We start from the raw sequence: 24,142 nt of genomic DNA on the forward strand, positions 1-24,142 counted from the left end.
GTTCTGTTATTCAAAGAACATTCAAAGCAAATCAAAATAAACATAGCGTTTAAAGATCAGTTAAAAAACATTCAAAAATAAAACTAAGTAGTCAAAGATCATTAATGGATTAAATCAGAAAAAAAAAATGATGATTGGATGAAGCAGAGGCCATCCATGGTGGTCTAGTGGCCATAAACATAGGACAGATTCTCAAGTGGAAATGAGGTATGTCAGCCCTGGAAACTGCTAGTCATCTCTGATTGGGCTACAGCCCCAGAGAGAGCTTCAAAGCCTCATTAAGAGCAGAGGGGGATGGAAAGAGAAACAATAGGAGCCTCATTACACAGGGCACATTATTACAGGGGTTTGGATATACCACCTGTCAAGTCATGTCCCCAAAACGTAACAACTGCAGAGAGAAAAAGCTTGATACCCCGCCCCCTTCCCGTTTTCCACCTTGTCCTTGTCTGTGCCATCTTTCGGAGCTGTGATACACAAGGATTCCATGGCAGGGGCCATTAACCAAGTCCCCGTGAAAACCGTGATTTAAAACCGTTAGCATAAAAGGGTGGGAAGCAAGAGCATTCTTCGTGAGAGAGCCATAAAGAACATGAAGTGAAGGGAGAAACGATGATAACAAATAAGTCAGAGACACAGAACGCAGAGCTGCGAGCACTCAGAACTGAAACAGCATCTGGGAGCTATCATCCAGCTGTCTTTTTCTTTCTTTCTTTTTTTATTAAAGAGACAGAAACATAATCAAGAAAACCTTAGTAACTCTCCAGCCTTTGAACTTTGTGAAACGGACGTACAGATATTCAAGAAACCTGTTCTTCAAGATGTCCAATGATCAAATTCACTTCCCCAGTCAACAAACTCTACTAGAAAGTGGTGTCTTCAACATGGTAAGGCCACCAGCATTTTATTATGCAAATATATATGGCCCTCACAGCCAACCAGTGGGCCTGAATTTAGTTGAAACGGTTACAGTCTGGACATGCAATGCTGGCGCCATTAGAGGGGATTTTTTTTAACTTTCGAATTAGATTGATAACAGAAATGGTTAAAAATGGGTTCTGCTAAAGCCAGACATTTCAAGACTTCATTTACATACTATGATCCGGTGGCCATTATCACTTGAGTCTCTTTAACTGCACCATGATAAAGGGTCCCAATTATGAAATCATACCCAGAAAGAACTCATTAGGACTCGCTGGTGTCTCCTGATCAGCTAATGAACAATGGCTGCTGACAACAAGGCTGAGATAATCCTCCCGCTCTCCGTCCTCCTTGATAAAGTTTTCCACGCTCACCGGCGAGGAAGGCTCAGAGATTTCTTGGGGGACCATGAGTGCCGGCTGTCTTATTAACGGATGCCCTACTATGGAGGATCACTTTGGCTGAGGCATTATTGCCGACGTCAGCTCCTTAGTCTGATCTATGAGGATGTACCTCTTCCACCTCTATTCATTAGCCAGCCACAGGTCTGCTGTCTTAATTACCCTGTGCCCACCTAACGGGTGCTCACCTGCCCCGGGAGCAAGCAGCCAGCTGTACAGGTAGCCTGCGGCCAGAGAGTAATAGAGCACCAGGGCCCTCTGGCTGTTGACCATCTCTAAGATCTGATCGATGGTGACTGGAGAGTAGGGGTCAGTGTCCTGGTGTCCTGTTTGGCGCTCCACTAGCAGGTCAGCAAATGCCCTTGTCCGTCCTCTCTCTGCCACGGCCAGGGCTTCATCGTGATGGCCTAAGGAGACACAGGGATAGAGTGAAGGTCACACCTGACTGCCACCCACACCCAAGTGTGATGGGTCATAGTCCCACTGTTTCAGATGGCAGTGCATCACCCACTCTTATAAACCCCGGTTTTAGAACCAGTGTGACTGCCTCCTTGCCCCAGGTTTTCCTCCTGTCCCCCACCAGCACCACAAGACAGCACACTGGTTTTAGAGCCGTCCCTGCAGCCTGCCCATCTCTCCCCATCAGGGACTGCTTCCTGACCTGGCCTCCACCCTGTCACTTATCAACACTGCCTCTTAAGTCCTCACTTTCGTGATGGACTTTGATTTGGACTCACATGGACAGATGTGAGTCCCATGGTAGGGATAGTGGCCATCTTTCTAGTCCTTTCATGTGCCACACTGGCCCAGCCCACCCAGCTCACACCTTTGCACATGATGGCCCGCTCCTGGAGCTTCTCCCCCTGACCACCAAGGTCTGCATCAGCTTTTCACTTCAATTTCCAGTATGGCTTCCTCACTAAGAAACACATGGGGGTTCTAAGCTAAAAGCTGATGTACAAATAAGGAAGCACAAACGCTGCAAAACCACGGTGCTTCAAGGGAGGTTGGTATAAGAGCTGAAGGATGATTAATCCACTTGCTTGTGTTATAAACAGAAAAAAAGTTCATGAAAAACGGAAAGAAAAGATAATGGATTTTTTCCCATGAACTTTCCGATGCCCCTTGTACATCTATATGGACAAGGTACTAGAACTAGGGTCAGAGAGCTGGGGTGAGGCCGGAAGCTGCAGCTGTGCCAGCACTTTCAGGTTACCTGGCTTTCCTGCACCTTGGCTTCAGAGAGTGAGGAGAGGAGAGAGTGAGGCTGAATGTGTGTATGCTAATGCCTTCTTTTACTCTATTAAGTTATTAACTGAAACAGCAGGGACCATTTCTCCGCACATTGGAAAATTGGCCCCAAAGTGCTAGACAGACTTAACACTGTGATTATAATAGATAATAAATTGTAATCTCAGGCAATGAGCACATTTAATAGATGTATCTTTCAAGGAGAAGCTAGAATCTTCATGTACATTTGGCAAAGGACAGGTTATTGAATAGGCCTCAGCATTAGCCTGCAAAGACACTGTTCATTCTGTGAGCACTGCCTCAAACAGGGTTCCAGGTTGGGAACAATGCTCTGGTAAGACAAGAAGACCCAGGCAAAGGTGGAAGATGGCAGAGGGGAGGCAGCAAGAGGGTGGTAGTGAGAGTGGAGACTCAGGTGAGGAATGATGCATACCATGTCCATGTGGTGGGGAATACAAACACCAAGGGCAGACAGGTGGAAAACACACCTACGAGACAGCAGCATGGATAGGTATGTGGCTGAGGAAATGGAGGAGGGATAGGCGTCTAGTCAGGGAAGAGACAATAGGCTCTCGCTTCTTTCCTCTCCCCTGTCAAGTCACCTTCTCCACAAACACCTGCCTTAAGCACCCAGTCTCTGGGTCACGTGGTCTGTTTTTTGGGTCAGCCTGCTGAGCCCCTTACTCTCTCCAGCATCTAAGACTATTCTATCCCAGCCCCACCACTCCACCCTAGCCCATTCACATTACCCCTACGCCATCACTCTATCCCAGCCTCACACGCTATTCCAGCCCCCATCACTCCACCCCAGCCCCATCACTCTACTGCAGCCCCCATCCATCACTCCACTGCAACTCCATAACTCTACCCCAACCCAGCTCCATTCACTCCACCCCAGCCCCCAGCACACTGTCCTGGACTCATTCATCCAAATCTCCCTTGAGACTGAGATCTTCCTGAGGTCAGGAACCAGGTGTCCTGACTTTAGCACCTGGCGCACAGTAGGAGCTGTAGAGATACTTGTTGAACAAATGAGTGGACATTGGATGACTAGATGATGGTGGCAGCTCCTTTGTCTGTTATAACAAGTCCTATCTCATCAGAGTAACTGCTAAGCCTCTCAGAACCCCCTGCATACACACATATGCACACACAAGCCGGAACTCTGGCTTCTCTCACCGAGGCTGACCAACACCCGCTGCAAAGCCTGGTAGGAAGATGTCTGCAGGTCAAAGAGGGAGAGTTTGTAGTCCGTGCTCAGCTGTGCCTCATGTCGGATTGTTTCAAACAAGGCCGATGCCCTGTAGAGCTGCAAGCAGGAGATAAAGAATGTCACCCACTACCAGCAAACCCATATCCTGCTGCTTAAAGACCAAAGACAACTACTGCTCACGTTTTGGTGTACAATCTAAACCCCAAATCAAACCCGCTGCCATCAAGTTGACATGTTACTCATAGCAACCCTGTAGGACAGAGTAGAACAGCTCCATAGGGATTTTGAGGCTGCCAGTCTTTATAGTAGTGAACTGCTCCATCTTTCTCCTGCATAGTGGCTGGTTGGGTTCAACTAACTGACCACGTGGATAGCAGCCCAATGTGTGACCCACTGAGCTATCAGTGCTTCTTGCACAATCTAAAGACTTTAAACAGATTTGAAAAGACTCTTTATTTCCAGGTAGATCCTCGCAGATTTAAAAAGATCCCATCCTGCAAATGATCATTTATGTAATCAACTTTTGACAGATCCTGGCATTTAAAGACAGAGGTTATAGACTATGACTTGAACGATGGGTTTAAGTAAAGGAAAACAAAAAGCAATGTAAAATGCACTAATTTTGACTGGAACAAAAAAGTCATCCAATGACCGTTATTCATCAGCCCAGGCCTGGGTATGCTGAGAATCAGAGTGGGAACCTGTGAGGTGGAGGTGGCAGGCTGGGGGAAAGGGGACAGGGAGCCACTTTCAGGAGAGACTCTGGGTTATAGGCAGCTGCACCCTGCAGAGACGAATCAAACACGGCCTCCATCTCTGTGCACAGTGGTCAGGTCTCCACTGGAAGGGCACCAGGGAGCCGGGCCACATTAAAAACTGAAACGCCATGACCACGGCCACCCTCTTGGAACTGCCCATTGGACATTCCTCATGGAGACAATGCCCTGCTGCCCTAGCTGACTTTTCCATCAGTGTTCTGTGTACCAAACTCTTCTGATGCTGAGACTACCATGATGGAAACAGCATCTGATTCTAAGCGCATGCAAATTAAACAAACAAAAAAAGAATTCTAAGACTAAGACTTAGACTTGTTGTTAGTGCCGTTGAGTTGATTCCGGCTCATAGTGACCCTGTGCAGGGTTTCTGAGGCTTTAAATCTTTGTGAGAGCAGAAAGCCTCATCTTTCTCCAGCAGAGTGACTGGTGGGCTCAAATGACAGACCATGTGGTTCACAGTACATATTGAATGGAGACTTAGACTAGGAGCAAGGAATCGCTTTCTAGCCCTGCCACTAATCTGTTGTGTGATTTTTAGCAAGACTTGGAGCCTCAGTGTCTACATCCGTGAGCATTCGACCTGGGGAATACATTCAGTAAATGAAAGTACAATGACAACAGTTTATCACCAGGACATTAGGGGATTCATTTCTCAGATTGCCTTAACAGTTTACAAAGTACAGGAAGATTCTACCACTTTCTAGCAGGCTGTGACATGCATTCAGTCATATCAGGTGATACATTCTTGTAAGCCCACAAAGGGGCCCTGATTTACTTCTGTTTATTCTTCCTTTGGAGTTCTGGTATGGCGCTGTGGGTTAATGCGCTGCACTGCAAAGTCTGTTTGAACTGCCAGGTTGGCGGTTCAAGCTCATCCAGCAGCTCCTTGGATTGCTATGGATCCTCCTATACAGGGCCGCTATGGATCGGAATCAACTTGACGGCACTTAACAACAATAATATTCCTCCTTTGCTTAGCACCATATCCTGCACAGTAGTTACTCACATTGACTTGGTGGATAATGCACAATCTGCTTAGATGTAGCCACCTCAGAACTCCTCCACCCTAACAGGGAAAGGCCATAACTCTGGGTAACTTTCTCATCTTTAGAGTCAGCATGGTAATGGACGCCAGCTATTTGGGCACGTGCAGGAAGATAAACTTGGCGTGGGAGAAATCGAGAGGCGGTGGGAGGGGGCAGAACAGTGGGGAAGAGAATGAGGTGGGAGAGGTATGTCTGTTGGTATAACTAGAAATCTATAGGGATATTAACTGCCATCGCTATGACTGCTTGGATTACTTACTTCCCCCATGAAATATATCTTATTTCATAGTGAAGTTTAATGAACAACAGCAGTACAAAACATGAGAATTCCACAGAAATTATTGAGACATCTAGCACACAAGAGAGCAAGAATCTGGACCACATGGGGTCAACAATTCCAGGCGGGCCCTTGCTAGGAATCTTGTACATCAGCCCAATGCCACCACCACCGGGATGGAAACCCCAAGTTCTTTCCTGCTTCTGGAAACATCCATTTGGGTCAGGGATTCTCTACTCACCTGGTGCTGGGCTTCCTCCAGATTTCCACTAGCCCAAAGGGAGAGGCCAAGTCCATGGCGGATTTTGGCCTCATCTTCTCTTCGGCCCAATTGCTCTGCTAGCCTCAGACCTGAAACCAGATAGAGGAATTTTAAGGAAACCTAGAGAGCTGACAATTCCACTGTGCCAAGGAGACCTGGAGGGTAAAAAGCAGTGTTGGCTGAGAGCCTGGGCACAGGAAGTAGTGTCTGCAATTGCCATGTTGGGCATGACCTTTCCAGGCCCTTGCAAGATGCCCCAGCAAGAGTTCAGTGATGGCAAGCAGCAGGAGACAGGTTTTCAGGGCAGACAGAGACGTGCCAACAGATGGACTCTAACCTGGCCACCCTGAACATCGCAAATGAGAACTCCTGGCCTATTAATTTCTCAAGCCTGCATCTCTAGCCTCCAAAACCCTTTCCTGACAGCTCTGCTGTCCAGTGCAGAAGCAGAGATGATACAGTCAAATGTGGTCAAGGTGGAACCCCTACACGGGGAAGGAAAATGCAAGCTTTTACTACTACAGCGAGCAAGAGAAAAGCAGGAGGACTGTACCCTAATGAAGGTGGGAAATTGTGAGACCCAGAATAACAGGGCAGTCTCCCCCTCACAGGTCCCACTATTATCCCCATCACCCGTGCACAGCCTCCAGTCTCTGTGTGTGTGTGTGCGTGTAGGGGTGGGCGGGGGGAGACACATGACGTCTCTAGAAAGCAGGACTCTCGCACTGCCTCACCTGCCTTCTTAGGGGGGCTACTGAAGCCAAGTTGCCTTTCCTTTTAGTCAAAGGCTTTAGTGTGCCTCTGCGGGATTGCTAAACTATTGCTATTACGAGTCGAAAGCTTTATATGATACTATCCTCATTCTAATGGCCTTCAGATAGGCACCTGCCGTCTGGGTCAGTCACCCACAGCTAGCTTCTGGATTTCAGGACACTAGCCACCTCTGGGGTTTTGTGGGGGCTAAATTTGAGGGCAGTAGTTGCCAGCATTACTTCTCCCTCATTATCTGTCTTTCTGCACACAGCCATGAGCTTGGTCAGAGACAGCATGTGTGCTCCCGTGCTACAATTGAACTCACAAAGAAAGGGCCCCTTCTTCTGATCTGGTTCCTAGAGGAAGGGACCCTGCCGCTAAACACACTGTGCAATTTCGAACTTTGGAAAAGGAATGGAGTCAGTTGAGAGGAAAATAAAAGCAATGCTTGGACTCCAGCTCATAAAATACTATGCTATCAAAAAGGTACATAACTCAGGAAACTTAGAAGTGGCATTTAAATTTTAAATCATGTCACTGGGTAACAAAATCATACTTGCAAATGATTCACGTTGTGAAATCCTCAAAGGAAAAGGAACCCAGATGAAAGAAGATGGTTCTTGGGTAACACCCCTAGGCTGTTGGTTGTTTTAACCTTCAACAAGCTAACTGCATGCATTTTCCAAGACATTCTTTATCCTGCTGGTCTGGGTATGAGAGTCAGGAGAACCCGGTGAGGGAAGCCTCCTGGGGGGGACACCTTTTGATGTGAGTGGGTACTTTGGTCCATGCTGTCTCTCCACACTCGGGAGACTCCCAGGCCCAGGATTGAACCTGGACAAATGTGGCATGTGTCCCATCCCCAGTGTCTATTGGCTCTGCCTCTAAGGCAGCTGCTACCCACCCAGCCACCTTTCCTGGAGCGTGGTAGTAGGTGCCGTAGAGTCAATTCTGACTTATGGCGGCCCCTGTGTGCACAAAACTGCTTCATAGAGTTTTCAAAGCAGGGGCCTTTTGGAAGCAGATCGCCAAGCCTTTTTTTCTGAGGCACCTCTGGGTGTCTTCCAATCATCAGCCTTTTGGCTTATAGTTGAGTGCTTAACTACTTGTGCTACCCAGGGATCCCTTTCTTCTTTGAAAGAAGAAAGCAAGCTGAATATCAGGGGTCACTGCTGTTGTTAAATACCATCGAGTCAGTCCTGACTCCTGACAACCTTGTATAGGATTTCCCAGGAGTGGCTGGTGAGTTTGAACTGCAAACCTTGTGATTCACACCAACCTTGTGGCTGTGTGCTTATCCTACAACACCACACCGGGACTCTATCGGAATCGCTTGGTGCATCTGTTTCAAAGATGCAGACCGTATCAACCTGGGGCTCTGTGGCATACAGTCCCATCCCAAAGCTGGGAGAGACAGCACGGGGGGGCGGGGGGGGGGGGGTCTCCAACTCAGTTTATTAAGAGTCAAAGCTCTGGGAAGGGGTCTGCCAGGCACCTTGCACCTTCCTGAGCTGCCGGCTCCTGAGAAGAGGAAGTTGGCATGGCCCATGAGCTCTGAAGGAGCTTATCCAAATCAGATTCTAGATGCTGGAATACTTAAAAGAACAAGAAGCAGTAAGCACTCGCTCCAGAGTGTTTAATGACTATAGAATCACACGGTGATGTCTCAAGCAAAGTAACCCCTTCCCAGAAGTGACAAAAGAACACAGCAGAGGCAGTTCTACAGGGACCTCAGTTCAGTAGCTTTGACAGATTCAGCTGAAAATCACTAATCTGGTGGAATTTCACCACTGTAAAAGCCTCAGGAAAGGGACAGTCAGCCCTGGTATTTGATACACTGAGGTAGAGGCCAGATGAGCTCGGGAAGTGGCTTTCTGTCTGTAACATCCTAGCCACAGGTCGGTCATCTCTGCTCTGTGGGAACAGTGGCCTACCAGTTCCTCACCCACTCTCCATCTTCCTCCTTGCTCCCTTGGTCCCCCGCTTCTCACCTGGACTCAGAAGTCCTACTGTATCAAGGGATGCAATTGCTCCCACCCGGCTCTGCTCTTTTGAGGTTAAGGCCTTGCATAGTTCCTGGTCAAAAGGACCAGGTTGAGCCCTGCTCCACCACTGGCCAACTACATGGCCACAGACAAATTACTGTTCTTCTCGGGGCCTCAGCTGTCCAAGCTGCCAAATGGGGACGGACAGATTCCCCTTTCAAGATTGTGGTGAGAATTCAATAGAGTAAGTCAGTTCTATCTGCAAAGCCCCATGGTAAGTAGAGATGGGAGTTATTCACGAAACCAGCCCCATTTTCTTTCATAGGTAAGCCAGGAGGTATCGTCTTTATGCTTCTTCCCTTCAGGGTGGGAGGCTCCAATATGCCTGTTCCTGGAGGGGCTTTCAGGAATAAAAGGTTCCATACAATTTAAAGAGAAGGAGGCCAAATGTACTTCTATAGGGGCTTCGTCTTCCAAGGCTGGAAGTGCCAGAGGACTGCCTGCACCCAGCCAGCTCCTGGGTTGGGTTGGGACAAGCCTTCATTGTGGCACCAACCTAGTATGGTAGGCGATCACCCCTGGGGAAGATGATGGCTCTAGTACTTGAGGAACCCTGAGACCGAGGCTTCTTGATGAGACCTTCACTGTCCTCTCAGAATTGCCTTCTATATAACGGGGCTTCAAAGACTTCATGGAAAAATTCAATTATCTTTAAATTCCATTCTGCCACAAACATTTTGAAGCCCCTCGTATCTTCCCAAGGAAATCTTAGTTCTTCTGGACACTGGGATGGCCAAAGCATTTCCTCTTTAGTGAAAAATCTCTCAGGGATTTTACTTTACACACGGTGACTCTGAGAGGGAGATATTACAGAAGAGGGGGCTTTCAAAAAGTTCATGGAAAAATCACACATCATTTGAAAATTCTATTTTCCCATCAACTTTTTGGAGTCATAGAGTTTTGATAGTTCAGATCTTTTCTAGAAGGACAACTGAGTTTGAAGCAGACAGCTGTTTTCTTCTTACATGGAGCCTGAAATCACAGATGGTGTATCTGTGTGTGACTGTGATCACCCAGGAGAGGGCTGGGCGACAAGGAGGCTACCGGCTCCTAGTGTAGCTGGCTAGTGGTGGACACTGTCAGAGAGGGTAAGCCAGCTGGAGCCCAGAGAGAGCTGGGTAAGGCATTCTAGGCAATAAAACCCTTCAGAACTAGCAAGGGACACCCAGTGGGGACACCGTGGTTCTGCGGTTTAATTGCCAATGTGGTCCCAGAGGTACTCAACTCCAACTTGCCTATTTCCTTCTGAGTAGACCTGAACTTGATCTCAAGGAGATTGAGCATCCACAACAGGTACTTAACCTACCTTCCTGTAAGTACATGACAGCTTGGGAGTAGTTCTGCAAGGCATGATGGGTCCTCCCGAGGCTGCTGTAGGAAACTGTCTTGGCCACCAGGTCATTCATCTGGGCAGCGATGCTCAGGTGCTGCTCTTGATAGACCACCGCCCTCTCAAAGGTGCCCAGAGACTCATAGGTCAGACCCAGGTTCCCATAGGCTCGGCCCTGACACGTGGGGTTGTTGGTTTCCTCCGCTATTTGCAGGTCGAGCTGGTGGTACTGGAGGGCAGTATCATACTCTCCCATCTGCTGGTACACGCCCCCCAGGCCACAGGCCGCATCGCTCTCAAGCGCTCGGTCCTTCATTTCTCTGGCGATGTTCAGCTGGCGCTCTAGGCAGGAAATGGCTTGCTCATAATTCCCTAGCTGGCTGTGCAGGCTCCCCAGCTCCCCATAGGCCTGGGCTTTATTGAAGGCCTCTCCAAGCTCATGGGCAACCACGAGCCTCTTTTCGAAGCACACGAGGGCTTGCTGCAAGCTTCCCATGGCCCTGCGGGGAAGCAGACAGAGAAGCGGTGATATTATTCTGTGCAGGTACAGACATGCTAAAGCCCCTGAGAAAATGAAAAGCATTTGTCACTGTCACTTACCATAGAAGCTCTTAACTCCTCTCCTAGCTGAAATCTATCAGGCGCCCTTAGAGTGAGATGCAGGGGCATTTCATAATCTGCAAAGCAATTCTAAAGGCATCCCTTAGTGACCTTCCTGAGAGCTCGAGAGTCAATGGGCTCTACACCCCAGAGGGAACATAAAATATATTAATAGGTATGATGATAGCAAGTGAGCTGTTTGGGTTCTTTGGGCCTCCCAATTTCCACTACTGCTTAGATGTTTTTTTCGCCCCCAAAATCTCTTTACAGTGACTGTAAATCTCTCACCCTGTGCTTTCCTGAGCGCTCTGTGGGTGATGATTTAGTTTGGCCCTTGCCCTGCCTCCGCTCCGGGAGCCTCCATCCCCTTCCTGTCTTGGGAGGCTGCAGATGATCTACAGACACAGACACCCTTGGGTCCCCACACTCAGGATAAAAGCATCCCTGGCTGACATTGTGTTTTTTGTGCCGCAAGGAGGTGACGGGATAAAGATCAGGGATCTGGTGGCCAACAAAACTAAGGCCAGCGGTACATGGATGCCTTTCCCAGAGCCTAGTGCCTGGATGGTAAAGCCCACCCTCTTGGCAGGTGACAGTGGATGCGTGACACAGCAGGAATGCTATAAAGAGCACATAAGACATATGTGCAAAGTGCCCAGCACCATGCATGGCGCACCAAACCCACACCCAGTGCGGTCACACGGGTTCTGACTCACAGCGACTCTATAGGACAGAATGGAACTGCTCCCTGGGGTTTCCAAGACCTTAAATCCTTACAAGGGCAGCCAGCCTCACCTTTCTCCGGAAGAGCAGTTGATGGGTTTAAGCCACTGACCTGGCAGGTACCAGCCCATTGCCTAGGTCACATAAAGGTAATGTTGCTGTTGTTAAGTGCCACTGAGTCGGTTCTGACTCACAGCGACCATGTAAAGGGTTTCCAAGGAGCAGCTGGTGACTTTACACCACCAGCCTTGCAGTTGAGTGCTTATCCTACAGCGCCACACTGGGACTCCAAGGGTAATGCTACTACCTGCTTACCTCACAGAATTGTTGGAAGACTCAAAGGAGATTGTGTATGTGAAAATGTTTTGCAGTCAATAAACCGCCATATCGACACAGTGGCCCTCACTGTCCCAACCACGCTTTGTGTAGGTTTATCAACCACAGATGTCCACACCTGCGTTTTTACCTGTGTCCGTTTCCTAGGCCCCGGTAAGCCTTGGCTTGGTCTTGCATGCGATTCAGACTCTGGGCAACAGATAAGTACTGTTCATAGTATTTGATGGCTTCCTCGCAGTCCCCCAGGGCCTCGTAACAGTCCCCCAGGTTGCCGTAGGCCCGGCCCCTGTCCAGCACAGATTCATTTCCACTCAGCTGCTGCAGCATGGCCAACTGCTGCTCGAAGTAGCCGATGGCTTCTTCCATCACATTCATGTTCATCTTGGTGATGCCCATGTTGCCATAGACCTGGGCTTCTAGACTCGGGTCCTTCAGCTTCTGTCCTAGGTCCAGCTGCTCTTCATAACACTTGAAGGCCATCGTGTACTTGCCCAGGGCCATGTAGACAGCAGCCAGGTGCCCGTGAGCTCGGCACTCCCCTGGCAGGTCGCTCAGCTCCTGATAGACCTCCAGCTCCTGAGTGTGATAGCCCAAGGCCTTGTCATACTTCTGCACCATTCGGTATGCTGTGCCCAGGGCTGCGTACGCGCTGGCCTCCAACCTCCGGTCCTTCACGTGGTGAGCCAAGCCCAGCTGCTGCTCGTAGAACTTTATTGCACCATTGATATCTTTTTTACAGACGAATATGTCACCCAGGTTTCCTAGGGCTCGGAATTTTGCCTGGGAATTATTCAGGGATTGGGCAAGGGACAGTAGGTATTTCTGACACTCCTCAGCTTTGCTGAAATTCAGCAGAGCCTTGAATGCCAGCCCCAAGTTGCAGTAGGCTTTTGCTTGGCTCAACTTGTCGTGGAGGTCTTTGGCCAGGGCCAGGTCCTGCTCATAGTACTTCACTGCCTCCTGGTAGTTACCCAGGCAGTAGTGGGCATAACCCAGATTGTGGCAGACCTTCCCTTCTCCTTCCATGTCCTGAAGGTCGGGGGCGAGCCTGAGGTACTGCTCATAATAGGGGGCGGCCTGCATGAATTCGCCCCGAGAGCAGTGGAAATTGCCCAGGTTGCCAAGGGCCCGGGCCTCACTCTGGATGTCGCGCAGTTCACGGGCAATGTTTAGGTGGTTCTGGTAGTGCTGCAGCGCCCGGTCGTGGGCGCCCAGGGCCTGGTAGGCCACAGCAAGGTTGCCGTGTGTGGAGGCCTGTGAGGCACGGTCGTTCACTTCCATGGAGATCTGCAGCTCCTGCCGGTGGAACTTCACAGCCTGGTCATACAGGCCCAGAGCATTGTAGGCATTGCCCATGTTCCCGTAGGCCCGGCCCTGAGCAGCATAGTCACTCAGCTCTTGGGCAATGCACAGGTGGGTCTTGTGGAGTTTCAGTGCCGCATCATAGTCCCCCTTCATCTGGTGTATTATTCCTGATGAAGAGAACAAAAAGAGTGGAACCAGGTTAGGACTGACTGAGAAACATTTGCATCTGCCTTTCAATGTATACTAAAACATAAATCAGATGAACTAAAGAACTGAAAAAGAACAGGAGGTAGAATGAAATATTTATCAGCTCTCCAGAGCAGGGAGAGAGCTGTCTATGCCTTGAAGCATCAGAAAAAAACATTCCCAAAACCCAAACACACGGACAGATTTGGCTACAGAAATAAAAATCTTTGTGTGACAAAAAAGATACTAAAAATTAAAAGGCAAACACAGTGCTAGGAAAGATATGGAACAGAAGAGAAAGTTCAATAGTTGTTGTAGGCAAAGATTTCACTAGGGTTGAAATGAAAATACTCAACAGGCCCATTGGAAGAGACCAAGGAGTGAAAGTGGAAGCCAACCTCTCACACCCAGGAAGCACAGAGCGGAGCCACAGGGGAGAGAGCTCATCTCTTTTAATAATCAGTACCACTGTACTTCTACTAAATTAGCAACCACAAATGTAAATGATGAACTGAAATTGGACCATGGGGGACACAAACTGGGACAATTTGTTCAACGGCAGCAGGACCAGAAGCACATACATGGTCAAGACTCAACCATGAGCAGACACACACAGGGGCTTTGTGCGCAACAATTTCCATTGCTGGGGCTGAGATTAGTGGAAAACTGTAAAGTCATAGCACCGGGGAACTGTAGAACTAAAGCTGGTACATCAGCTCAACAGAGAATTATGGAGCCTTTAAGAACGTAATGATGATGTCTATGCAGAGAAATGGTGTGGCGCTATAGGACAAACACTGGACCTCAAGGTCAGTTTGAACTGCACGTTCAGCAGTTCAAACTTACCAGTCACTCCTCAGAAATCATACACAGGATCACTATGAGTCAGAAACAACTCGATGGTACATAACAACAAAAATGCAGAGAAATGGGAAAACAACAACAGCTGTTAACTAGAAACAGCAGCAAAAACACCACCAACTCCCTGTTACAACAACGTGAAAATCAATGTGTGCACACAGATAAGACCCTGAGGGAGGTGAAAGATGCCATGGGAAAGGATCTCCTTGTGAGGTGAATGGCTTCTGGGTGATCTTAATCTGCAAACTGCTCTTAATTCTACGATACTGTTTTTTTTTTTTTTTTACAATCAACAGAAAGAGCACTTCCTACAACAATCGCTCATTAAACATGCTGTTGTTCAGTGCCTTCGAGTCCAGTCATTTCCTACTCATAGCGACCCTGTAGAGCATTGCTGAGGCGCAGGCGGTGAGCTTGAGTTGACGGCCCTGCAGTTCAAACCGATCTCACAGTCCAGTGCTTATCCTACAGTACCAAACCAGGACTGTGTGTTTATTGTACACTTGGCCTTGTTGAGTGGTACAAAGGGTTAAGCGCTCAACTACTACCTGAAAGGCTGGCAGTTTGAGCCCACTCAGAGGTGTCTAATAAATGATGTGATAGCTCCTAAAGGAGCCCGGGTGGTGCCGTGGGCTAAGTGTTGGGCTGCTAACTGCAAGGTCGGCGGTACACACCTACCAGCCACTAGACTGGCTTCTCCCGCAAAGAGTTACAGTCACCAAAATTCTCTATAGGCTCTCTATGAGTAGGAACTAACTCAATGGCAGTGGGTTTTGTTATTTTATCGCTGCTAAGCTGAGCTATTCAAAATAAGATATGCCATAAATACAAAGTAGTTTCAACTGAGGGATATCCTAAAAGGAACTTGAAAGGCAGCTATAAGGTGGGCAAGTTCATCCCAGTTGAGACTAACACTGCGGATGTGTAGAAAATTGAGCTTGTAAACATTTCTCCTTGCCCTTGGTTTAGGGCATGTTAATCCACACATCCATCAATTTGTGAGCTTTAAGGTGGTGGCCCAAGCCTGCAGAAGCACAAATATTCAAACATCCAAGATAGGTTCTTGTTGAACTGTCTGAAGTGAAGATACAGGTAGGTATTTAGATAGAAGAAATTGACAAGCCCTGGTGACAGAATGGTTAAGTGCTCAGCTGCCAACTGGCATTTGGAATCTACCAGCGGCTCCAGGGGGGAAGATGACAGCCGAGCAAACTCTCTTGGGCAGTTCTGCTCTGTCTTTTAGGGTCATTATGAGTGACAATCAATTCAATGGCACATAATGACATGAAAGAAAACTATCAAACTCTAGTCCCATTCATTCACTGACTCATTCACCAAACAAGTACACATGTATTTGTGTACTTGGCCTTTGTTGTTGTTGTTAAGTACCAAGGAGTCGGTTCCAACTCATAGTGACCCTGCACAGGGTTTCCGAGGCTGTAAGTCTTTACGGGAGCAGAACGCCTCATCTTTCTCCCGTGGAACTGCTGGTAGTTTTGAACTGCTGACCTTGAGGTTGGCAGCCCGACTCGTAACCACTACCCTACCAGAGCTCCTTGTACTTGGCCATTAGGGTAGTACAAAAGGTTAAGCACTCAACCTGAAAGGCTGGCAGTTTGAGCCCACTCGGAGGAGCTTCAGAAGACAGCTCTATGTGCTTCTGAAAGGTATAACTTGGAAATGCCACGGGGCAGTTATACTCTGCACACAACGGGGAGTCATGAGTCAGAATTGACAACTACTAACAGCAGCAGGTCTGTGGTGCGCAGTCCAGGGGTTAAGAGGGAAATGAAGACAGTGGTCTCTGTCAAGACTGACAGCCTTGGAAACCCCATGGGGGCAGTTCTCCTCTGTCCTACAAGGTCACATGAGTTGAAATCAATTCAACGGTAATGGTTTGGGTTTTGTGGGGGGCTTGGACTTTGGATCTAGGATATACCATTTCTCTGTGCTGAGCTCTTTAATGTTCCTCTGTAACATGAGGACAATATTCTTCCTAGTGAATATTGAGAGTGGAGGTGAGGGTAGAATTCGAGTCACATTATAACCGTAAAGTGAATTCAAGTCTTAGTTACTGAGATGATTCTAAGCCTCTAGGAGAGGAATCCCTGGGGTGGTAGAAGTTTAAAGTATTTTTCCTGTGTGTTATTTTTGTATGACTAAAAAACTTCCTAATTTAAAGATAAATATATCATGGTACATTCCATACAATGTAATAAGATGGTGTCATTAAAAATGCCAAGTATAAGTTTATTAACATGGGAAGATGTTCACAGTATATTGTTAAAGGGATACATGGTTATAAAATCATGTATTTTAATATGAACTATAGGATGTGAGTGTATATATATTCATACATAACACATGCTGTATGAAAACCTGTTTAAATATTAACAGCAGCTATCTTTCAGTCATAGAACTTGTTTATTTTTGCTTATCTGTATTCAATATCTTTTCCTATGATGAACACATACTCTTGGTTTAAAAATTACTAGAAGCATTTGGCACTTTGACACAGAAGAGAAAGAACGTTCTAAGGGATTGAGTCTGGTTACTCTTCTGGGCTGGACATGTCCATCACTGGTATCCTTAGTCTAAATTGGAGGTTTTCAGGATGTTGCAACGTTAGGAACTCTGTTAGTGTGTTGTACTGGGTTGACTTGCATGTTGTTATGATGCTGGAAGTTATGCACCAGTTTCTTAGTTACGAGTAGGCTCACTCATGGTGGACTTCAGCAGAGCTTCCAGAATAGGAAGAAAGGCCTGACAATCGACTTCTAACAAGTAACCCATGCAAGCCTCATAGATTACTACAGGACACCATTTCTTTTGTTTGCGTTGAGTGTATCATCATTTACTAAGAGGCGGACTTCTTGTTTGGTGAAGTAGAAGGCCGATGACCCTCATTGCGATGGACTGGCACAGCAGACACACTGATGGGCTCCTACATGCTGGTGATTGTTGGGATGATGCAGGATCGGGCACTGCTTCGTTCTGTTGTTGATGAGGTGGGATTGGCTCTAAGGTAGCTAATCACCACCACCACCACTAATCTCCTTTTTATCTGAATGCATTTGTGCATTTTAGGTCTTCCAAATAAGTGAGATCATATAGTATTTGTCCTTCTGTTCATCCATGTTGTATCATTATCAGAATTTCATCTCTCTTTATGGCCAAGTAATGTATATACTTGTACTTACCACATTTTGCTTATCCATTCATCTGTTGATGGGCATTTGGATTGTTTCCACCTTTTGGCTATTCTGTATAAGTCTGCAAAGAACACTGGTGTACAAGTAGCTGTTTGAATTCCTACTTGAAATTTGTTTGGGTACACATCTAAGAGTGAAACTGTTAGGTCATGTGGTAATTTTATGTTTCACTTTTTGAGGAACCGCCAAACTTTTTACAGCAGCTGTGCCATTCATATTCCCACCAGCAATTCATGAGGATTCCGGCTTCTCCACATCCTCACCAAAACTTCCTTTTCTAACAACAACAACAACAAACTTTTTATTGTGCTTTAAGTGAAAGTTTACAGAGCAAATTGGTTTTCCACTCAACAAAGCATATACATTTTGTTTGTGACACTGAGTGCAATCCCCACAATGTGACAGCACTCTTCCCACTTCCTCCCTATGCTTCCTGTTCCCATTCTTCCTTCTTTCCTACCCTTTCCTGATTTCTAAGCTTTATCCAAGGGCAAACACCGTACTTTTGATCTTCTCTCTGATGTTTTGCCCCACCCTGTCTACTGTTTGGCTAAAAGTTGAGCCCTGGGTGTGAGTCAGTTCAAGACCTGAAGAGGGACAAGAAGTTCCGCCAGTCTCTGTAAGAACAGTAGGGCTGGTCTTCTTCATGATTTTTAATTTTGTTCCACATTTCCCCCCCATTCTATCTAGAATCCTCTACTATGATTCCTCCCATTCAGAGAAGCCAGCAGTGGTAGCTGGGCATCATCAAATTCTTCTAGTCTCAGGGCTGTGAAGGCTGAACCCTTCAGACTGTTTCCACATGTCTTTGATTTTCTTCTCTCTTCTTTGCTCCAAAAGGAGGAGAGACCAATAGTTATACAACACTGTTATTGTATGTTTTGTTTTTAAATGTTTCTTAAGGTATGAAGAGATGCCATGGTCTTAATTTGCATTTCTTTATTGACTAATGGGAGTCCTGCTGTGGAGCTGTATAATAAGCACTGGACTACTAGCAGAAAGGTTGGCAGTTCAAACCCATCAATCACTGTTTGGAAACCCTATACAGGGTCACTACAAGTCAAAACTGACTCTACAGCACTTAACAACAACACGAGTGACAAAAAGGTTAAACATCTTTCCGTGTACTTTTAGCCATTTACATATATCTTCTTTGTAGAAATTCAAGCCCTTTAACCATTTCTTACTTTGGTAAGTTTGTTGTTGAGTTGTAGGACTTTTTTTTTTTTATAGATTCTGTTTATTAAACCCTTATCCAATAAACAGTCTCCAAATATTTTCTCCCATTCTGTGGGTTAGCTTTTCACTTTCTTAAGAAATATCCCTAGAAGCACAGGAACTTTTGATTTTGACAGAGTTCAATCTATTTATGTTTTCTTTCATTGTTCATGCTGGAAAACTGTTAATGACCAAAACATTTCAATTCTAAATATCTGAATTTAGCATGTATCTTTAAACTACTTTTATCTAAAGAGGAAACTTTTAGATTTCAAATTTCCAGCTTTCTTGAGAGGAAAGGAATCATTTATCCGCCTCTCCTCTAAGCCGTTAAGGCACTTTGGTAGCTTAGTTATTATAAGTCAGGCTGCTAACTTCAAGGTCAGCAGTTCGAAACTGCCAGCTGTTCCATGGGAGAAAGATGAGGCTTTCTGCTCCTGTAAAGATTTCCAGCCTTGGAAACCGTATGCAGAGTTGCTATGAGTCAGAACCGACTCCACAGCACACCAGCACCACCTCTCAGCCGCTGCATTTCTAAAATGAGTATCAAAGAATCTGTTTAGCCAGAGACTCCTGGAACAGCACTGTAGGATCAGCACTAGACTGTGAACCACAAGGTCAGCAGTTCAAACCCATCAGCTGCTCCTCAGAAACCCTACACAGGGTCGCTATGGGTCAGAACCAACTCGACAGCACTTAACAACAATTGGCCGGAGATTGCAATGATTTTTTTTAAGCAGGTATGATCACTTGTTGGTTGCTAACACAAGAATGAGAAGAGAGATGAAACAGCCCAAAGGCTGAACAATAAGATTCTCAGAGAGGCCAAGGAAGGAGCTTGGGTTTCATGAATGCCCCTTCCTAGCAAGCACAGGTTTCCTGGCTATGCCTCCCTCTTGTACCCCACCCTCGAGGAAGTATTTAGACAGCACACTACAATGGAAAAGGCACAGCCCTCCAAGTCAGAAGTCCTGCTGGTCAAGCTGGTTCCAGTCTCAATCAGTCACTGGATGGTCTGGAGTACTGTTTGCTTTTTTTGTTTTAATGGGGACAGTTCTTGGTGTTTTTGTTTTCTGATTCATGAGAATAGGTGACAGTCATCTCAAAGGGAACAGAATAGTGTTGCACATCAACATAGTTTGCAAACTATAACATGCTGTCTAAATGTAGGGTATATGACAAGCATTTAGAGACGGAGAGAAAGGAAAAGGAGTCTTTATCTCTTACTCTGTGGCTTAAGAGTCTGGGCTAGTTGGTGGGGAGCAGTTGGGATGATAATGGCTACCCAGGGTTCACTGATTTGTGAAAGAAACTGCCTGCTGAGCCTGATAAAATGATCTGAACTCCAGCCAGCTTACCTAAATGTGCTCCCGGGTGCCTCCTCCCACAACCAATGACCTATAAGGAATCCTGGAATGTTCTCCTGACCAAGACTTCCCCTGCCAGGGCTAGGGTAAGAAGAGTTGGACCTGGTTACAAGGGAACTTCTTTTCATCTGCCCTGTATCTCCACTGCCCCCGGCGCCCGCCGACGAAGCTGCCAGCCTGGAGGATTCTGAAGGGAACATTACACAGTGTTGGCAGCTTTTCTCTTTGTGGAGGCCACATAAAAGCAGCCCTGCGAGCTGCCAGCAGAGTGAGTGCACATGCTGAGGAGATAATCTGCAGACCCTCCTTCCCTTTCTAGACCACAGCTTGATTTTACAGGGCCATCACTCAGATGATGACTTACAGAGGGAGGGCCTGTCAGTAGAGGCGTGCTAGGTGAGGACATGCCGCAGGGAGAGAATTAAGTGAAGATTAGTGGGGCAGAAGACCCTCACAGAGCCTCCTCCTCATGGGGTGTTTAGAGAAAGGACACATGGGTATGGGGCCTCTGCCTAGGGGTGGGGAATGGCCATTGTTTTAGGGAGGAGAACACTGACTTCAAAGGGCTGTTGCGAGGGTCCAATGAGATCATACTTCTCAGAGGTTAGCACAAGTGCCTGAGACATAGTGGTTGCTCAACACATGCTGCTTTTATTATTACCCATCACCAAAGGAGCTCTGGTAGCGTAGTGTTTATGAATCGGGCTGCGAACCTTAAGGTCAGCAGTTCAGAACTACCAGCTGCTCCGCTGGAGAAAGATGAGGCTTTCTGCTCCCATAAAGATTTACAGCCTCAGAAACCCTGTACAGGGTCGCTGTGGGTCAGAACCGACTCAATGGCACTTAATAACAACATCACCAGCCAAGACCAAGGGAGCTAGATAGGAACCCGGAACACAAGCTGAGAAGGAAAAGTTCTAGTAAAGCTAAAATGCTATTTGCCTCTTATCTTGCAAATTCTCTGAGAGTATGAGTCGAATAGCCCTGGTGGTGCTGGTTAGCACTGGGTTAGGCATTAGGCTGCTAATCACAAGGTCAGCAGTTCAAATCCACCAGTCACACACAGGAGGAAGACGAGGCTATCTGTTTTGGTAAAGATGTACAGTCTCAGTACCACTATATAGCAGGGGTGGAGAGCATTTGGCCCTTATATAGCCAATTAAATCATTTTCTCTGGTCCTGCCAAGGCAACTGTAGTTCCAGCCATCATACTGTTGTTACCGGTAAGTTCCATGGAGTTGGTTCTGATTCATAGTGAGTCTATACAGGGTTTCCACGGAGCAGCAGGTGACTGTGAATGACTGACCTTGTGGTTAAACTGACCTTACAGTCCAGTGTTTTATCCCACAGCATCACATCAGGATTCCGCCATCACAATGTTGTTGTTGCTGTTGTTTAGTGCCATCGAGTCAGTTCCGATTCATAGTGACCCTGTACAGGGTTTCTGAGGAGCAGGTGGTGAACATTGGCCCTCCGACTTTGAGGTTCACAATGACCTTGCAGTCCAGCACATTCATCCGCAGCACCACACTAAGACTCCTCCATCATCACATTGTTGTTGTTAAATGTTGTTGAGTCGGTTCCGACTCATAGCGATACTGTATAGGGTTTCCGAGGAGCAGCTGGTGAGTTTGAACCACCAACCTTGTGGTTCAAACCATCCTTGAGGTTGAGTGCTTATCCTATAGTGCCACACCAGGACCCCACCATCACACTGTCGTTGTTAAGTGCCACTAAGTCAGTTCTGACCCATAGTGACCCTGTATAGGGTTTCTGAGGAGCAGCTGGTGAGCTTGAACTGCTGACCTTGTGGTTCAAACCAACTTTGCAGTCCAGCGCATTACCCGACAGCGCTACACCAGGACTTCATCACATTAGGGGTGAGTTAATGAAATGTTTGACCAAATATGGTGGGCTAATTTTTAAGTTGATAATTTTGTATGACCCACAAATCATGTTATAAATTTTGGCAGAAAAAGGTTCGCACTAGTCGGAATTGACTTGATGGCAGTGGGTATTGGTTTAAGGCCTCTGTGTACCTTCATAAACAATGAAGGTCCTCTTCTCTTTTAGTTAAAATACTACTATTTTGCTTATTAATTGTTGCTGTGCTGTTGTTAGTCGGGTTGGTTCTGATTCCTAGTGACCCTATGCACAACAGCACAAAGTACTGTTAGGTGCTGTGCTAGCCTCACATTTGCTGTTACATTTAAGCCCATTGCTGCTGCCACTGTGCCAATCTATCACATTGCGAGTCTTCCTCTTTTTCCTTGACCCTCCACTTTACCAAGCATGATGTCCTCCAGGGACTGCTCTCTCCTGACATGTCTGAAGTATGAGAGACGAAGTCTCACCATCCTGCCTTCTAACAAGTATTCTGGCTATACTTCTTCCAACACAGATTGGTTTATTCTTCTGACAGTCCACGGTACTTTTAATATTCTTCTCCCACACTGTAACTCAAATGAATCAAAATTCTTCAACAGTCTTATTCATTGCTCAACTTTCATAGTTGGCTGCTGCTTGCAAGAGTGTTGATTGTGGATCCAAGCAAAATGAAGTCTTTGACAGCTTCAGTCTTTTCTCCATTTATCTTGGTGCTCTTTACTGGTCCAGTGGGGAGGATTTTGTTTTCTTTACATTAAAGTGCAACCCATACTGAAGGCTGTGGTCTTTGATCTTCAAAAGTAAGTATTTTAAATCTTTTTCACTTTCAGCAAGCAAAACTGTACCACCTATATATCACAGGTTGCTAACGTGTCTTCATATAATCTAACTTCTCAGATATATGCTCAGTATACAGACTAAATAAGTATGGTAAGAGAATACAACTCTGACACATGCCTTTCCTAATTTTAATCCATTCAGTATCTCCTTGTTTTGTTTGAATGACTGGCTATGTATAAGAGGAGCCTATGTATAGGTTCCTCATGAGCAAAAGTAAGTGTTCTAAAATACTTATTCTCCACAATGTTATCCACAGCTTGTCATTATTCACATAGCCAAAAAGACTTTGCGTAGTCATTAAAGCTAATTAACAGTACGTTATTAATAGTCCATACTCCAAAAGGGGCTTTAAGAGCTCATCTATTCATTCCTTCTGCTTTCAAATAAAATGAGTGCTGCTCCATCTGAGACAAATCACCAGCTAGTCACAGAGAAAACACAGAATGTGGAAAATGGAAGAGACCCTCCCACAGGCTTACTTTAATGATACCACCAAGGCCCAAGGAGAGGAAGTGAGTCATGGCAGAGCTGGCTGAGGCAGAACCTCAGCTCGACCTCAGTGGCACTAGTCCATCTGCTTTAAAAATAAGGAGATGGGAAGGAATGTTACTAATCTCTTTAGGTGTGATATGGGACAGTACCTACGCAGTAAAAAGTTATCTGTTAAAGAGACATACAGAAATATTTACAAATGAAATGGCATGGTGTCTGTGGTTGGCTATAAAAATCCTTGGGGTGGAATGTGGTGGGGGGAGGGGCATAAGAGTGTGTTTATGGAAAGAGATGAAACATAACAGCAAAATGTTGATAATTGTTGAAGGTGGGTTATGAGCAGTGTTGGGGTTCATTTATACTCCTTTCTTAATGTATGTGTGTGTGTGAAAATTACGGTAACAGAATGTTAAATCAAATAATAAAGAATACAGGAGAGGTATGCACTGTGCAATCTTCAGTAGATCCTTCTGGAATTAAAAACTTCTCATAGCTAAGTCCTAACAATGCTCATTAATGTCCTTCTTTCTGTCTTTGGGAAAGGAACTGAGAAAGAAATGAGCTAGCCACCAGGCTCTGCATCTCTACCAGACTCTATACCCCTCAAGTTGGGAGGAGGACATGTATAGACTGAAAATAACACAGCACTTTGGCACACTGCTTTGGTTTATTATCAGTTCTGATATTTAGTTTGCCTTTAATTTTAAATTACCTTAAAAGATACCGTCTTCTTTTTCTGTGTAACCAAGAGGCAAGGTGGAAGGTAATGGCAGACAGTTGAGAAAACCACTCCACAGAAACAGCATTGCATGTTCTCAGCAGCTTGCCCCAGTCTTCGTC

At 46.3% G+C, this 24,142-nt stretch overlaps 1 protein-coding gene across 1 annotated transcript in view; it reads right to left on the reverse strand.

Moving 5' to 3' along the window:
* Nucleotides 1-24,142, reverse strand: part of TTC28 (tetratricopeptide repeat domain 28) — an 812,316-nt gene that overhangs the window by 91,796 nt on the left and 696,378 nt on the right. The window contains exons 7-11 of the mRNA XM_006869297.1: nucleotides 12,065-13,406; nucleotides 10,252-10,775; nucleotides 6,127-6,236; nucleotides 3,753-3,882; nucleotides 1,511-1,729 (exon numbers count right to left, since the gene is read on the reverse strand). Coding sequence (XP_006869359.1) covers nucleotides 1,511-1,729; nucleotides 3,753-3,882; nucleotides 6,127-6,236; nucleotides 10,252-10,775; nucleotides 12,065-13,406 — 2,325 coding nt within the window. The remainder of the gene's footprint in view (nucleotides 1-1,510; nucleotides 1,730-3,752; nucleotides 3,883-6,126; nucleotides 6,237-10,251; nucleotides 10,776-12,064; nucleotides 13,407-24,142) is intronic.

The sequence above is a fragment of the Chrysochloris asiatica genome, unplaced genomic scaffold (genome assembly GCF_000296735.1).
Source record: "Chrysochloris asiatica unplaced genomic scaffold, ChrAsi1.0 scaffold00128, whole genome shotgun sequence".
Lineage (NCBI taxonomy): Eukaryota > Metazoa > Chordata > Mammalia > Afrosoricida > Chrysochloridae > Chrysochloris > Chrysochloris asiatica.